The sequence below is a fragment of the Balaenoptera physalus genome, assembly GCF_965194825.1.
Source record: "Balaenoptera physalus genome assembly, chromosome: 7".
Taxonomy (NCBI): Eukaryota; Metazoa; Chordata; class Mammalia; order Artiodactyla; family Balaenopteridae; genus Balaenoptera; species Balaenoptera physalus.
The window spans coordinates 19,840,257-19,857,157 of record NC_138886.1 but is presented as its reverse complement, the minus strand read 5'-3'; the positions used below and the strand labels follow the sequence as shown (position 1 = coordinate 19,857,157).

Sequence of the window (16,901 nt, the reverse complement as noted above, 5' to 3'; positions counted from 1 at the left end):
GGCCTGCCCTGGGCCAGGTGCTGGGAATTCAAAGAACAAAGCCAGCCCTGTTTTTTCTTTCCCTCCCTCCCTGTCTCTTCTTGTCGTTCCTTCACCAAACCGAGATAACCCTGGCGGGCGTCTTCCCTGGGCCAGGCCCTGCTCCCTTCTCTTTGCCTTCCCCCACCCCGACTTCTCCGCCCAGCCTCTCCCCCTCCTCCCCTCCCCCCTCCACACGTGCTTCCCGCTCCCCCTCCCTCACTTCCGGGCCCTGGTCTAGTTCTGCTCCCTCTTACCCTCCCCGGCTCTTTCTGCCCTGGTCGGAGCCTTCTGGATGCTTTCAGGTAATATTCAAGGTCAGGGTGGGGGACAGAACTTGGGACCCCATATTCTCCTTGCTGATGGAGAGAGAAAAGGGGAAGTGGGAGTTGGAGGAGATTTTGGTCAGGAATGTCCTCATAGCTTCCGGTTGTTGATTTTGAGATAAAGAAGGAAGTGGCTTATCCATCCAGGATGGCTTCTCCCTGCTGCCAGATTCCCAGGCGCTGACTCCTGCTCAAGGTGGCAGCACGTCCGCTGCTTCTCCTGGGGGACAGATCTTCCCACCAGGCCAAGTCCTTCCATCTGGAGCTGCTGGGCTCGGGAGTGGCCGCTCCTGAACAGCGCCTGTTTGAGGCTGCAGGCCTAGCCTTCGGTGTTGTACTTGCTCCCTAAAAGGGGGTTTCTCCAGACTCTTTCTCCTCCCCGCAGGGTCCTCCAGGATCTCGAGGCCCGCTGGGCATGAGGGGAGCAAAGGGACGCCGGGTAAGTGCGGCCCAGCCCCCGGGGGCGGACACTGGCGGGGCCACCTGCTGGAGAGACCCCTCTTGGTCCTTGCCCTCCGCCCAGCCCTGAGATCTGTGACTTTCACAGCACCAGGCTCCTCCCAGGCCTGACTCTCCGCGTGGGACCCCCACCCATCTTTCCCAGCCCATTTCTGAGCACCACGCTTTGCCATCCAGCAGGAACAGAGGGGCGCTGTGGTGCCGATGCTTTGACCATTCATGTGTTTGCTCATGCATTCATTCACCTACAATTTATTTAGCACCTGCTGTGGGCCAGCCACTGTTGGAGGCTCTGTAGATACCACGAGAACAGGACAGGCAGGACCCTTGCCTGGCTTCATGGCCCAATCAAGTAGGTCAAACAGGCAGTACAGGGTCATTAGCACGTCGATGGTGGAAACACAGGCAGCTTGGGAGCCTGGAGGAGGCACCTCACCTGACCAGGGTACCAGGGAAGGCTTCAAGGAGAGGGTGATGCTTGAGCTGATGCCAGGTTCCAGGCAGAGGGAGAGCCCTAAGGTGAGAAGGAGCAGCATGTTTAGGGGTTCCCCACTGGTTCCACAGAGGGGCAGGAGAGAGGGATAAGGCCAAGAGCTAGCAGGGCCTCAAACGCCACAGCTAAGCCTATGGGCTGTGTTCCAAGGGTAGTGGGGAGCCACAGAGGCTTTTATGCAGGGCTGGCCCTGAGCACGGTAGCTAGAGGTAATCACTAGTACTTACTCTGTGCCAGGCACTATCACGTACATTGACTCAGCTACTCTTCAGCACTACCCTATAATGTAGGTGCTATTCTTAATTCCCATCTTACAGACAAGGAAACTAAGGCGCAGAGAGGTTAAGTCACCTGCCTCAGGTTGCACAGCTAAAAAGTGGCAGAACTGGGATTTGAACCCAGGGAATCTGACTCTTTCGCATACTGAAGGCGGGGAGGGCTGATGGAGTGGTTTTGTGCCCCCAGTGGGTGTCCAGATGCCAGGCCAGGCAGCCTTGTGAAAAGGAAACAAGATGGCACAGTGGACCAGGCAGCCCAGGCCTGATATTCAAACTCATACCAGGGGATCTGAGATGATTATTCTCTTCTTGGCTGAATTTCAAGTAGTTTAAAAATTTCCCCTGAACGAGGTGGTCTGAGCAGTCTGCCTGGGAGAGGCGAGCCTTAGAGGCATTCCCCTGGCCTGGCAGGACCCCTCCCAGTGCCATGTCCTGGTCTCTGCGAGTAGCCGAGGCCCTTTGGCAGCCTGGTTCCACCCTGACCCTCTGCACATTCCCTCCTGCCCGGGAAGCCAGGTTGGCTGGAGGGGGAGCTGTGCTGGCCCAGGCCCTGCCCCGCACAGCCTGCCAAATGCAGAGGCTCAGGCCTCCGTCAACTCACTGAGCTCCTCACAACCGTTGGACCACCCTTCCCAGTGGTGGCTTGAAGAACGTATCTCCTGCTTGAGGAAACCCAGGCTCCCAACCACATCAAAGTCTCCGGGGCTGGAAGGGGAGCTTCAGGAACATGAGCCCCGCCCCCTGCTGCATTTGGCAGGAATGCAAAACCTGTGGGACCCACCCCCTGGGTCCCCTGCCTGACAGGCCGCCTTTGGCCACTTCACGGATGGGGTCACTGAGCGGGGCAGGGTGGGGGGGGGGGACTAGAGAGGCACCCGCTGAGCCTGTGAAAGACCTCAATTCTGGGCAGGCCCCCTGTGCAGCTCCTGGCTTGCCCTGGGACCATAGCAAGGCCTTGTTACTCTCCAGGCCTCAGTTTCCCCAAGTGTGCTGTGGGAAATGAGCTTGGAGGTCTGCAAGGCCCTGCCTGCTTTTCTGCCCATGTGCAGGATGGGCCCTGCTGCCCAGCCCACTCCCCTCAGCCCCCTGCCCTGGGAAGAATGAGCACTAAGGGGTCGAGGCCAGGGCCAGGATGGGGCCCCAGACCCTCAGCTCTTGGTAGAGCTGTTGACCAGGGTCTGGGTCCATGGGCCACAAAGAGCGGGGGCTATGGGGTCACACAGGCATAGGAGCAAGTCTCAGCCTTCCCAGTTACCAGCTCTGGGACCTCTTAACCTCTTTCTTAACCTCTGTAAGGCTTGGTGGATGACATTAGGAGCAAGTTGGAAGGAACCAGACTTTGAACCCAAGTCAGCCGAATGCCCAGTTTTTTCCACCACGACCTGTCATTGTTTATCAGTGTGGGAGTGAGCTCCCTGTCACAGGGGGTGTGCAGATTAGAGCCCGGGGCAGGGTGTTGGAGAAGACAATGTCTAAAAGTCCTCTTACCCGGGAGACTCCGCTATCTCCCTCCAAAACCCACTTTGAGGGAGTCGTGAGGATTCTGTGATCCAAGTGCCTGATACTGAACTCTGCTCCTGTGAGTGGGACTTAAGAGCTCAGCAGACCTGGCCTCGAATCCCAGCTCCTCCTCCCTGACCTCAGGCAGTTGATTTGCCCTCTCTGAGGCCCCAGTTTTTCCTCTATAAGATGGGTCAGCAACAGAACCGACCTCTTTGGATGGCTGTGGGGATAGAATCCCTTTGCCAGCACCTCGAGTGGTAAGCACCTGGAAGGGCAGCGGTGTGTAGCAAGTGCTGGGCACACGTTCACTCCCTTTCCATCCCTTTTTCACAAGAGCTGCGATTGGCCAGATTTTCTGTCCCCTGGGGCTCCTCCCAGCCAAGCCAGACGCCCAGCCTGGCTGGGAGGCAGCCCCGGCTGTGACTGCAAACATCTTCCTGGGGAGTGGCTACAAGAGAACAGATCTGTGGCTCTGACAGAAACCCAGACCTGCCTCCAGCAGGGTGGGCTGGCCCGTGTTCATTTGGGGAAGGAAGGGGCAGGACTGAGGCACCCACAGGACAGAGGATGAGCTGCAGAGTGGCCCAGAGCAAGGGTTAGGCTGTGCACTGCCCTCGTGCCTCTCCCTGCACAGTGGAGCTGGGGAAGGAGAGTGGCTGGGGCCCCTTTGCCTCCTCCTCCTTCCAGGGAGGAAAGGTTAATCCTGTTTCCCCCCAGCCAGCCCCAGCTTCTACCTGAGCTCTCTGGTGCTCCAGGGGAATAGCAGAGTCTCCAGGTAAGAGGGATTTTAGATATTGTCTCCTCTAACACCGTGTCCTGGCCCTGACCTGCATACCCCCTGTGACAGGGAGCTCACTCCCACACTGATAAATAGTGACAAGTAGTGGTGGAAAAAAAATGGGCCTCTGGCTGACTTGCATTCAAATTCTGGCTTCTCCACATACTAACAGGGCAACCACAGGCTATTTCCTTATTTGTTAAATTAGAAAAGAGCTTTCACTATTACTGCTGCTGCTGCTGTTGTTGATGTTATTACTATTATTATAGATCTCATAACCTTTCTCCCAGCGAGGCTTTGATTCCCAGGAGAAACAGGCTGCCGTGTGATTCAGGCCAAGCCCTTGACACCGCTGGGCCTCTGCTCCACTCCCAGAGCTGTCCCTTTCCAGGAAGGTTAATGCCTCAGGTAGAGACAGAGGTCAGGGGCCAGAAGCCATCTCTCAGGAGGGCCCGGATGCCCACCATCAGCTCAGCTTCTGTCCCGGCTCCCGTGACCGGGGATGCCCTACATCCTAACCTGTGTCCGTCTCCACCAGGCCCCTGTCCATGAGTCAGGGGCGGTAAGTCTAACACGTGGTCTGACAGTGTCCGTCTGAGACTGAGGCCCAGAGAGAGGAAGGGGCTTTCTTGGGGTCACACAGCAAGTCAGTAGCAAAACCAGGACTTGCACCCACACCTTCTAATCAAACCTCATCTTGAACCCGTGAAAATTCTGAGCCTCATATAAGCTGCCTATTCTGAGGAAGGGACTGAATCCAGGTTTGCCAGGCCGTTGCTCTGCGCCCCTGCCCCTGGGGAGCCTGCAGCCCCCTCTGGAGGAACCAGATATTCTGAGCACTTACTACATGCCACATGCTGAGCTGCCCATGTGAGTTATCTCCTCCTGCCTTGAGGGGGAGATTTCTCGTCCCCATTTCAGAGATGGGATAACTGAGGCTCAGCAAGGAGCAGCCACTTGTCCCTGAGACACAGCATTTCCTGAGCAGCCCTGTGCCTAGTGCTGGACCCCTGATAGATTCTGGGCCAGGGCCTGAGACACTGGGCACAAAGACTCCCAGCCCGTGGTCTCCTGGCCCAGGGTGATTTCATCAGTGTGGTGCTATTTAAGGCTGCAGCGTCGAGTTGAAGCATCTGATGAGAAGAATTGTCACGTTTTCTGGTTCAACTATTAATTGAAAATCTCCTTGTTCCATATTTAAATGATTTCTCCATGTTCCTTTTTCTCATCCCTCATATGCCCTGTGCCAGACGCTCCCCTGGCCCCCTTGTGTGCCTGGCCCCCCGCTCCCAGGCTGGGGCGGCTCAACCTCCTTCACAGGATCCTCTTGGTCTCCCCAACATGGCCTCTCTGGCCCCCTGCAGAACAAACACCACACTGTTCTCCATGGTGGACCCCAGGGGACCCCATCCCATCTGTGTCTCTGTGGGAGGCCCATGGAGGGGACACAGGGGGCAGTGGGTGGAACCCTGGAGGGAATACCAGCTGCTAATGTGCTAAGGGCCCTTGGACAAATCACTTCCCTTGCAGGGCCTCAGTGTTCCCATCTGTGCAGTGCAGGGAAGAGGGGATTCTGCCTGCCCCAGGGGCCTCTGAGTTCTCAAAAGACCAAGACTCCTGTCTCAGAGGTCAGACCTGAACCCAGAACTCCAGGGAAGAGCTGCCCTGTCCTTGCCCCCTCCTCATGTGAGCTGGGCCAGACTAGCTGCACATCTGGCTGGAGAGGAGGCTGTTCCACACATCTGGCCACGTGTAGACCCTCCCCAGCTCGTCCGTCCTCTGCCAGTTTCCCCTGAGGGCTGTGGTCCACACACTGCTTCTGCCCCATGTGTGCTCTGGGAAGAGCAGGTGACAGCAGTCTGAAGACCTGGCTGTGGGGACTTGGCCACGTGTCTCTTGGCTCTGCCCTCAGTTTCTGCGTCCGTGGAATGGGTTGTCTGGCTGAGCCCCAAGGTTTCTTTAAACAGGGTTTAAATGCACCACCAGCCCCACTCCAGGATGGTAGGGCCCCTAGCCAAGTCCACCCATGCTACACCCTGCGCAGAGCCATCCCAGCAGGCACACTGCCCTGGGTGACCCACCTGGGGGTGGGAGTGCACAGGAAGTGCGAGGTGGAGGGAGCCCCCGCTTGTGCAGGGCTCTGGGCGGTCCCGCCCTCCTGGTTCCCAGCCCGAGGGAGACCCCTACTGTCCAATGTGCTAGTCCCTTTTTCCTATTCCAGGGACCCCGAGGACCAGATGGACCAGCTGGGGAGCAGGGGTCCAGGGGTCTGAAGGTACCAACCCCCGTGGCCTACCCTTCCTCTCACCTCCCACGCTGGGTCAGGAATCCAGGAACCCAGGCTCACAGCCTCCTCAGTAACAGACCCCTTTGGGACAGCAGGGCATCCCGGAGAGGCTGCAGGGCACGTTCCTGAGAGCTCATCCGGCCACTCTTCCTGATGCTGGCAAGCCCCCAGCATGGGGGCAGGGAAGGGAGAATGAGCGGTCAGACTGAGAGAGAGAGAAAGCACGTGAATGAGAGAGAGGAAGCGAGAATGAGAGAGAGTGAGGAGGAATCACGCATGGCCTCTGACCCCCAAGCCCCTCCCGGGCCCCTGAGAGCCGAGACTGCTTCTGACCCCTTCAGGACCCGGGTGTTCTTGGCTCTCGACCCAGAGCACCGGGTGACTATGGCGAGCCACTCCCCTGAGTTTTCCCATCTGCACACTGGGGAGGGGGTGGATGCCATGACCCCATGGGTTCCTTATATCTCCCGTGGGAGCGGGTGTCCCTTCTCCGTGAAGGCTCCTCCCCAGCACCGTCTCCCATCCTCATGCTTTGCTTCCTGCAGGGTCCTCCAGGACTACAGGGCAGACCAGGCCAGCCTGGGCAGCAGGTATGTCAGGCCAAGGCTGCTGGCCCCTCTCTGCACTCCCTGCTTTGTCATACATGCTTCTAACAAACCCCAAATGTGCTTCCAGGGCGTGGCTGGCGAGCGAGGGCACCTGGGCACACGAGGCTTTCCTGTAAGTAGCACCGGTTCATGAAATTCTCTCCGTGGGACTTCGCGGGGAGAAAATAGCCACTTTAGCCAAGTTCCCATCCTGCTGTGGAAATCCCGAAGGTTCTAGTTGCCCACTCCTGCCCTGAAGACTCTCCAGTATGTCTCTTCCCCTCTGGAACTCAGTCTCCCATCTGTCACATGGCAGAGGGTGGGGTCGGACCCTCATTTGCTACGACAGCTTGACTGAGACCCAGGGGACAGGCAGGGTAGAGATGGCCATGGAGGGACTAAGGTCACCTTTGTCCCTGCAGGGCATCCCGGGTCCCTCCGGCCCCCCAGGTACCAAGGGCCTCCCAGGAGAACCGGTAAGTGTCCTTTCCCTCTCTCTTTGCATCTTTGCCCCTGGCAGGCTGGTCTCAGCTGGGTCACCCATCCGGGAGTGTGAGTCCTGCAGTCAGACAAGGAGAGGGGTTGGAGAGGGACAGTGCCGGGGCTCTACCGCCTCGAGGGGACCAGGCCTCGGGTCAGGGAGAGAGCACTGGCCGGGGAGGTCAGGAGCTCTGGGTTGAGTCTAAGCTCCCTTGCCTTCTAGCCTCAGTTTTCATGCCAGTAAGATGGGAATAATTGTTCCTACCTTTACACCCTGTTGTGAGGATGAAATAAGAAAATGTGTATAGAGTGCTTAGCACGGTGAAAAGTGGAGGGAACGGAGTCCTTCAGGTCTCCGAAGGAGGGAGGGCAACATGAGAATAAAGTAACACGCTGACTGGGCACTATGGAGTCCAGCGTGCCCGGGGTGGAGAGAGCTGGACCTCAGGGAAGGCAGGAAGAGGTCGCGGGGGCCAGTCACCCAAAGCTGCGGACGGAGTTTGCTGTTTGTCCCAAAGGCAATAGTGAGCTGCTGAGAGGTTTGAAACAGAGGGGCCCTGCGGAAGGTCTCCCAGGAAGGGTGGGTTTGGGCAGACATCCCGTGTGTTGCGGAGCCCCGTGCAGAGGCTGTGGAGGGCGCTGCTAGTGATGGAGAGGAGAGCACAGTCTCGGGGCCCAGCGGGAGGAGTCTGTGTGGGGCAGGGGGAGGACTGGAGGCCGCGCTGTAGCCCCACATCTGGAAGCTCAGGTAGACACCCTTTTGAACAATGGACTGACCAAGGGTGGGTGAAAGGTCATTCCAGGCAGAGGGAACAGAGTGAGCAAGGCTTGGGGGCAGAAGGCTTCTGAGCAGGGGAGGCCGCCCTGGGCCTTAGGTAGATGCTGGGAGAAGAGGCAGATGGATGGGCGGGAGTGCACTGGACATGGGGTGCGGGGAGAGCTGCAGACACCAGCACCCTCAGCGAGGGGTGGGTGAGGGCATGGGCTGCGGAGTCCCGGATTCTACGGGTTCTCTCCCTCACCCGCCCCTCCAGACTGCATTATTGAGCCTTAGACCCCAAAGAGGGCCCAGGCTGGCTTCTCCCAACTGTCTGTGTGTCTGTCTATCTTCCAGGGCCCTCAGGGACCCCAGGGGCCAATTGGCCCTCCGGGAGAGATGGGACCCAAGGTGAGTGCGGAGGACCCTTGTTCGTCCCGTGGTGCTGCTGGGGAGGTATCAGCCCCTCCCAGCCCTCCTCCTCCGGGGTCCCTGTCCTGTGTACTGCAGAGACTGGTGGGGAGAGGCCCTGGCAGAGAGGGTAGATCCACCATGATGCCATAGGTTGAGGGGCTGGGCTCCCAATCCCAGGGGTAGCGGGTGGGATGCAGCTGTGCCAGGACCGTCACGGGGGTTGGCAGTGCCTCTTTTTCGGCACCATGGAGAGCAACGATGCCCCTTGCCCTGACCCTGATGGGACTTCACCCTGACACAGAGGTTTGACTGCAGAACTAGTCCTCTTAAGGTCATGCAGCAAGGAGCTTGGAAGGGGCCTCAGACGCCCGTGCCTTACCCAGAGGAGAAAACTGAGCCCCAGGGTTTATGCAGGGGCTGCAGCCATGCCAGTGGTGATAACTGAGGATCCCTCCCGCCCTTGTCATCCTGGCCCAGCTGCAGAGAGAAGGGCTGGAATCCCTCGGCCCTGAATGCAGCATCCGTTGGCTTCCTCCTCTGTTGTTATGTGAATCATGAAATTTTCCTCCCCATGCTTGCCAATGGGCTCCTACTGAGTAAACCACACTCGTGGGGAGGGAGGGGCTCCAGCAGTCTCTGGCCAGCCCCGGCGCTCAGCAGCCCGAGCCCAATCACCCCCAACTGCCTGGTCCCAACTCTAAGCTCCCAGAAGGCTGCAGCCTCCCAGCTCTGTGTCTCTCACGCTGAGTGACCTCGGGCACGTCCCTTGCCGTCTCTGAGCCTGCCTCAGTTATCTCCTCCCTTACAACCAGGGGCCAGCCCTTGCTCTAGGAAGGACCAATGGCATTTTCTTGCAGGGGCCACCAGGTGCAGTGGGAGAACCAGGCCTTCCTGGGGAAGCTGGAATGAAGGTAAGGTGGGATGAAAGAAGAGAAAAATGGCTTGTTGAAACCAGCTCCCAGCTGGCGGCCCCATCGTCTCCGTGGAAGAGAAACAGGCCTTTCTTGTGCCCGGGATAATGGGTTCTCTGTGCTCCCGGCTGGGGAGCAGGGCCTGGCCACGGCCACAGCGGATGGCCCAGCCAGCCCGGAGCCCCCATCCCTGCCCCCTGTCTGGCAGTGTTTTCTCTGGCACCTGCCCCACGCTGGGACGGCCATACCTCCTGGCCTCCTGCGATACCATCTGCATTTCAGCACTGGTGCCCCTCATTACCTGCAGGGAAACAGGAGCCCATTGATCCCTGGGCTCTGGGGAGAGCCCCCTCCCCGCGCTGCTGTTGGAAGAGGACCTGCTCCCTATGCAGGCCCCAGAGGCCTGGGACTGTCAGTCTTGACTTAGTTCCAGAATCCTTTGCTTGAATAATGCAGGAAACCAGCCCATATATAAAACAGGTAGTAATGGGGATGGTTCTGGCTGTGGCAGGGCTGGGGGCTCGGAGCTCCGCCTCCTCGTTGTGCCCTCAGACGCCAGCAGGGAGAGAGTGTAGCTTGGAAATCCCCACATGAGAAAGACCCTTCTGGGGTCTTTTGGAGGAGCTGGGTGACATTTATTCTGGTTCATTTAGGGCTTTTTCCTTCTTTGGGTTTCTCTGCAAGGTTCTCAGGGAGGGAGAGAAAAGAAGGTGGTCAGCCTCAGAGTTGCCATCTCTGCATCCGATATTCCCTGGAGCCAAACTACCCAGGTTTGGATCCTGAATCTGTCACTTACTAGCCTCATGAGCCTGGGCTGGTTACTTAACCTGCGGTCCCTCAGTCTCTTCCTTTGTAAAAGAAGATACCTCTCCTGGCAGGGTTGTTGTGACAGTTAAATGTGTAACATGAAAAGGCACTTAGAACAGCACTGTGTAAGTGTGAGCTGGGCTGGTGGTGGGGGTGATGCTGGTGGTCGTGATCCTGACCTGTCCAGGGCTTATTGGGAACAGGGGCTCTGCTTGGCATTTTACAATTTCTCTCTGGTCCTGGGGAGAAAGAGCTTCCTTGGCTCCACCCACCCCCCCTCCTCCCACGTCAGAACCGGTGAGAACAAGAAGGTGAGGGCTGGGGCTGGTCCTATCCCCCCACCCATGGACTTGTGTTTGGCTTCTCCTAGGGTGACCTTGGGCCTCTGGGCACCCCTGGGGAGCCGGGCCTCATTGGGCAGCGGGTAAGTCGAAGCAAATTCATTCTCCCTGGAAAGCTCCACCTGTCCCTGGCTGTCTGGAGCGGGGAAGGGTTTTACTCAGCTTCCCTGAGCCTCAGTTTCCTCAACTGCAGAAACAGACTGTGAATCTCTGCAGCCTCATCCAGTCTCCCTTGGCGGGCCAGCATTTCCACAGTGCAGAGGCGCTCCTCAGAGAAAAGCATTCTGTGGTCAAAATGCTTGAGATTCTGCGTGCTCGGTGTTCCCCCTTACACATTAGCAGTAGCATTTTCAAGGCTCTGAGAAGGCCTGCAACCAAGAAATTGGGGTTTGGGGAGGGTTAATCCAGAGTCTCCAAACTTATTTGACCTCCAGGTGCTTTTATTGAAAAACACCTGTTACCATCCCTAAAACTGTTCCATGGAAGGTTATCTGAAAGGTTATCTTCCCCTTTACCAAAAGAAACCCACAGAGTTTGGCTTCCTCTGAGAAGGTTTGGGATGCCTCCGTGTCCACCTGTCTATGCTCTGTGCCTGATTTATAAGATCCCTGTCTGAATGGAGACCCCAGGGTGAGAGATACAGAGCAGGCATCCTCTGGCATCTTTCGGATGGGGAAGGTGCGGCCCAGGAGTGAGGGGGAGTTAGTGTGGGGGGCTTGGCTCATGGAGACACCAGGCCCCCAATCCAACTTCTCATTTTTCCCTTCTTCCAATGCCTCATGTTACTCCCTGCCCGAAGTTAACAGAGGTTCCTCAAATTGAGTTAAGACATAGAATGAGAGGAGAGGGCCACAGGGCAAGAGAGGATGAGCATGGAGCTTGAAGTCTTAAGATGGCAATCTTGTCTGTCAGTGAAGATTGAGCAGTATAGTTTCTTGGAGTGCCATGTTAAGAAGGATCCTGAGGCTCCTTCTGGGCTCACTAGGAAAGAGAATGACGTGCACTCACTTGATGCCCACTGTGTGCCAGGCACTTCACAGCAGTGAGTAACAGAAGGCCCTGTCCTCATGGAGCCACATTCTAGTAGATAGATTAGTGATGTCTGCCATGGGCACAAGAAGGGTGGAATCTACACACCTGTCCTCCCATCTTTGCCATTCCTGCATCTGATGACTTCTGAGGCCCCTTCCAGCTCAGATGCTGAACAGCTATGAAAAAGCAGAGAGAGACACAAACTTAACTTGACAGCCATTTAGATAACTGAGGCATCCAGGGGCATCTTTGGAGCTAGGAAGGCAAGCAGGGAACCTGCCTGAAGGTCAGATGGGACTCAGGGTCTTGGTATCATTCCCAAACTTGCTGGCAAGAAAGTGTGAGGGATGGCCTCGCTTTCCTCATCTGAGAAATGAGATTCCACCAAGGCACTCCATGAGGGCTCACTCCAAATTCCAGGAAGAATATATCTAATGGCTACTATTTGTGGGATGCTTATACTGTGTCTCATAGAAACCCTTAAAGGAAGTGTAGCAGCCCCATTTTCAGAGGAGAAAACAGACACCCATGGGGGCTAAGGAGTTTGCTTGTGGCCAGACTACCAGTGAATGGGAAGCCCAGTGGAGGCATCGAGATCTGTCTGACGTCAAAGCCTTTTCAACCAGTAGGCTGCTCTACCTCCCCGTTCCAACCAGCCCACCTAGACACAGGACCAGCACCTTCTAACTCGTGCAGCCCCTACCTCACCCCACCCTGCACACAGAACAGGCTGTGGCTTGGGGGTCTGCTCTACTGTTTACTGGCTGTGCCAGACATTCCAGGCCCCTACTACCTGGAGATCAGGGGTTGGCGTCTAGTCCCAGGGAGAAGGAGGAAGTAAAACACACTGGGACCCCCTCCCCAGTAATGTCTCCTCATCTTTCCCCACTACCCTTTCCAGGGAGAGCCAGGCCTCGAGGGTGACAGTGGCCCTGCAGGGCCCGACGGGCTGAAGGTAAGCATCCTTCTGGTGCAGAGTCTGGGGGGAGAGAATGTTCTGGAACTGCCTTCTCCCTCTGCCCCCACTGTCCTCCCATCCAAGACCTAAGTTTTCCCCCAGAAGCACCGTGTTCCCATAAGCTCTGAGGTCAGCCCTCCTGCTCCCAGGGAGAGCAGGATGGGTGGGGGTGAGCCCTATACAGCACCCGCCCTCTACCCTGCTCGGGCAGGACCAGGGACCAGCCCCACCTTCCACTCCTCACTGCCACCCTTCTCCTTGAAACTGCAGCTTCTCTTGGCTCAGAGTGGTACCTGAAGCCCTACTCTGTGCCAGGCCCAGAGCCAGTAGCTTTGATATCTGTTGTCTTCCAAACATCCTAAAAGATCAGGAGAACAGTAATCACCACCGGTGACCCATAGCCACTATTTACGGAGAAGAAGTCACATATGTATCAGGGACTGTGCCAAGCCCTTTGTGTGCATCATCTCAATTAGTGCTACGGGGTAAAATCTGTCTTTGGATGAGGAAACTGAGACTCAGAGAGGTTAAGCCGCTTGTCCAAGGACACACTGCTAGTAATTGGCACAGGCAAGACCCAAGCCTCGGCTACCTCTCTGCACCATACGCCCATTCTAAAGGTGAAGAAACTGAGGCTCAGGCCGAGGTGTATTCATCTACATTCTAGGGCTATGAGTGGAAAATCCAAAATTCAAACCCAGGGCTCACTGGCACCAAAGCATGTGGGCCTGACTCAGCCCTGCTACATTCCATAGACTCATCTGTCAGCCACAGATGCTGGGCCTTAAGGAGGCGCCAGGGCTCCCCTGAACCCCAGGGCAGGTTCACTCTCTGACTTACCAGCCCTGCCTCCAGCCCTGGCCTAGTCCTAGACCATTAGGTGGGTTTTCCCCAAGGCTGACCTGTCAGCTGCCCAGCTCAGGATCCCAAGTGCCACATCCCAGCATTCCCTTTGTCACCCATTGACTCTCCATGTGACCTCAGATAAGCACCCCTCTTATCTGAGCCTCTATTGCCCCATCCCCAGACCTCCACCCGCATGATTGCCCTGGGTCCGGGGCTTCCCCACCTCCCAGGATGCCTCTGTGACAAGCCCCTGGCTGGCTTCCCATCAGCCTGTGTTTTGCTTGCAAGGTCGAGAGCGCCCCCTGTCTGCCATCTGTCTACCTTCTCTCACCTCCAGCCCTGCTGTATCCCAGGGTATAACTGGGTCTGGCTCCGGAGACCCAGAGCACTTGATGGCTTCTCCACACCCTTTGCCAGATGTCTGCATGAATCGTGATGATTCTGACGAACATTCTGGCTAAAATGCTTTGTGTACTCACCATACTTGCATCACCTGCCTTAAGAGCTTTACATGAATTAACCCATTTAATCCTCCCAGTAATCCTCTGAGCTGGATTCATTACCATCCCCACTTGACAGATGAGGAAACCGAGGCACAGTGCGGGGACCTCCTTCACTTCTGGGCAACCACCTTTCTTCTCCTTGGAATCTTTGCTGAGGTGGGATGGGAGAGGGGGGTCTTCCAGACTTGGGTGTCTCACACAGTCTTTCCTGCTCACTTGTCATGGCTCCTCGGCCCTGGCTGCTTCCTCTCACTCCCTCCAAAGCCAGTGCTACCCTAGACCTTGGGCAGGAGTAGTCCGGCAGATGTACGGCATCTTCCCGGGTCCTCGTGTGAATCCAGGAGAGAGTCTGTTTCCTTTATGGTGTTTGTCCAAGCATCACCTTCATGGTGAAAACAACCTCTTGGACATGCACAGCACTTTATAGTTTATGCTGATTATCTCTTTTGAGATAACCAGCTGATGGTGGCAATGGTGGTGGTGATTCCTAGTAACAGGTAATGTTTATCCAGCGCTCGTGCACTAGGTGCTATGCTAAGCTATCATTTACGTGGATTATCTCTTTCACTCCCCACAGTAACCCTTTGGTGCTTATTTTGCAAATGAGGAAACTTGCCCAAGTCACACAGCTATTGAGAGGTGGCAGCAAGATTTGAATCCAGGGATGAGGGAGGTATTGTCCCCTGAGCAGAGAACCTTGGAATTAGAAGGAACCAGAACCCAAGGTCTCACCCATGCTCTGCCATGGACTCACATGTGGTACTGGGAAGTCTATACCTCTCTCTGGGCCTCAGTTTCCCCATCTGTAAGTAGGAGGGTTGAGCTAGGCAACTTGTAAGGCTCCTCTGAGCACTGACAGATGTCCTGGATTCTGGGATTCCCTAGCCCTCCACCCTCAGACCCCATTCTGCATGGGATCCACAGGGTCGCCCACCCCAGCTGTGTGGGAGCCCAGGCTCTGGGGGTCTGGGTAGTCCCTGGAGCCTGTGCCCCTGCAGGGCCCAGGCTAGGGCCCCTCACAGAAATCCAGCCCAGCCACCTGGAACAGGCTGCCTGCCTCTGAGAGCTAGGAGAGCAGGTGGCCAGGTTGACAGGCCAGAAGGGGAATCCTGGAGCCAAGAGAGTCTGCAAGTGGGGCATCAGGGCCAGCCCCGTCTCCCTGCCAGGCTGAGTTTGGAATCTGAGAATCTCCATGCGAAGGGACCTCAGACACCAACCTGTCCGACCCTTTCCTGGTGCCCAGATCTGCTCTGCACTGGCCCACGCCTCAGCTTGGAGCTTCCCTCCCTCATCTGTGTCATCTCTGGACGCCTCTCATTGGGACGTCCTCCTGGACCGGAGCTAGAAGCTACCCCGGCAATCTTGCGCCCCAGCTGCTCACGCCCAGAACCTGGGGCCGCAGCGGGACCAGCCTGCAGGCTGTGCTCTCCGCGGTCCGGTTCCCAGGCTCCAGCTGCTTGCCCTGTGCACCCTGCTCTTTCTCCTGGACGCACACCAGTTTATCAGTGTCCCTCATAAAGTGTGGCACCGGAAAACAAAGATGGCAAAGACTCTCTCTGCCTCTCCGAACCTGCTCCCATGCCCACCCCTTCCTCCTACCCGTGGCTTCGTACCCTTCCCTGGGGGCCTCTCTGTACCGTCACAGCTCAGCCACCTGCAGACTGGCCACAAGCCCCAGGGGAGGTGGCCTTGTGATGCGCGCCGCCCCGCTCCTCCCCCACCCACTGCCCCTGCTGCACCCCCTGCTCTGCTCGTGGGGCCGAGCCCATGCCCATGCCCCATCCTGGCACAGCCTAGCCTGCCAGAGCACGGCCTGGAGTGGCAAGTGCTATGTAAGCGTTCGCTGCCACCCACTCAACAGGGGGAATGTACCACAGCCAGCGAGAACGCGACCCATGCAGAGCAGACGGGAAAGGGAGCGCGTACTCACAGTAAATAGAGTAAGACATTAAAACAAAAGAATAGATGGAAACATGCAGTGCAGTTGGATTATGCCTTTAAAGCTAAATTTACTAACTGACTTCGCTGCTGCGGAACAGTTGTTCCACTGCTCTGAGCCTGGTATGTAGCAATCGAAACGATTACCTTTTACTTATTATTGTAAACTGTTTTGTGTAAGTGAGGGTTGAAAATGCAACTCAGAAACATGGAAAGAGTTTGTTCCAAGAGGTAGAATCGGGTGAATTTTTTCCTTTATAAAAATTTCCTTCAGCTTCTTGGGACATCGCTGGCGGTCCAGTGGTTAGGACTCCACGCTTCCACCGCAGGGGACGCGGGTTTGATCCCTGGTCGGGGAACTAAAATCCCGCATGCTGCGCAGTGTGGCCAAAAAAGAAAAAAGAAAAGAAAAAAAAATTTCCTTCGGCTTCTTAAGACTCTTGTCCTCCCAGTGTGTCTACAGTGTCGGGGAGAAATCGTCCTACTCTCCCAACCTGTTTCTTTCCTGTAAACTCCACGGGGTGGGCGTGGTCAGGGTCCTCTCTTCTCTCTGAGCAGCTCCCTCCATGGCCCAGGCATGGACACTAGAAACTGTCACGTGCTGCGTGCTGTCTCTACCAGCCTGACCCTTTTGGCAGAACCATCAGGGGAATCCAGGGGCAGGTCTGCTGTGGACATCCAAATGGAGCTCTGAGGTCTGGCGCCTCTGATGGACTTGGTGACATTTATTCTCTCTTTCTCTCTCTCCCCTCCTCATGCCTTTCCAACCCAGGGGGACAGGGGTGACCCCGGGCCCGACGGTGAACGTGGCGAGAAGGGCCAGGAGGGACTGAAGGGTGAGGACGGGCCGCCCGGCCCCCCTGGCATCACTGGCGTCCGGGTGAGTGTGCACAGCTGTGTGCCAGCACTTGGGGCTCCTGGGTGAGAATAACACTTGGGCCTGTTCAGGCAGTTGGGTGGGAGGTCTTTTGACAGCTGCCGCCAGAGGGTCTTGTGCTGTGATCCTTCCTTCACGTGAGAGTTTCACGGAGAACCAACCTGACTGTGTCCCTCCCCGGCCTAACCTTCCCACGCCTCCCGAGTGCCCACAGGAATAACATCGGTCTCCTTAGCCTGGTTGCCGTGCCCTACACAGACCTGGCCCCTGCTGACCTCGTCCTGCCCACCCCCCACATTCAGCCACAC

The 16,901-nt window shown here is 56.8% G+C and overlaps 1 protein-coding gene across 4 annotated transcripts in view; it reads left to right on the top strand.

Moving 5' to 3' along the window:
* Positions 1-16,901, top strand: part of COL27A1 (collagen type XXVII alpha 1 chain) — a 185,453-nt gene that overhangs the window by 135,353 nt on the left and 33,199 nt on the right. For all 4 annotated transcript variants that reach the window (XM_082470253.1, XM_082470254.1, XM_082470256.1 and 1 more), the window contains 10 exons: positions 730-783; positions 6,077-6,130; positions 6,688-6,732; positions 6,818-6,862; positions 7,152-7,205; positions 8,324-8,377; positions 9,238-9,291; positions 10,469-10,522; positions 12,373-12,426; positions 16,489-16,596. In XM_082470253.1, the coding sequence (XP_082326379.1) occupies positions 730-783; positions 6,077-6,130; positions 6,688-6,732; positions 6,818-6,862; positions 7,152-7,205; positions 8,324-8,377; positions 9,238-9,291; positions 10,469-10,522; positions 12,373-12,426; positions 16,489-16,596 (576 nt within the window). The remainder of the gene's footprint in view (positions 1-729; positions 784-6,076; positions 6,131-6,687; positions 6,733-6,817; positions 6,863-7,151; positions 7,206-8,323; positions 8,378-9,237; positions 9,292-10,468; positions 10,523-12,372; positions 12,427-16,488; positions 16,597-16,901) is intronic.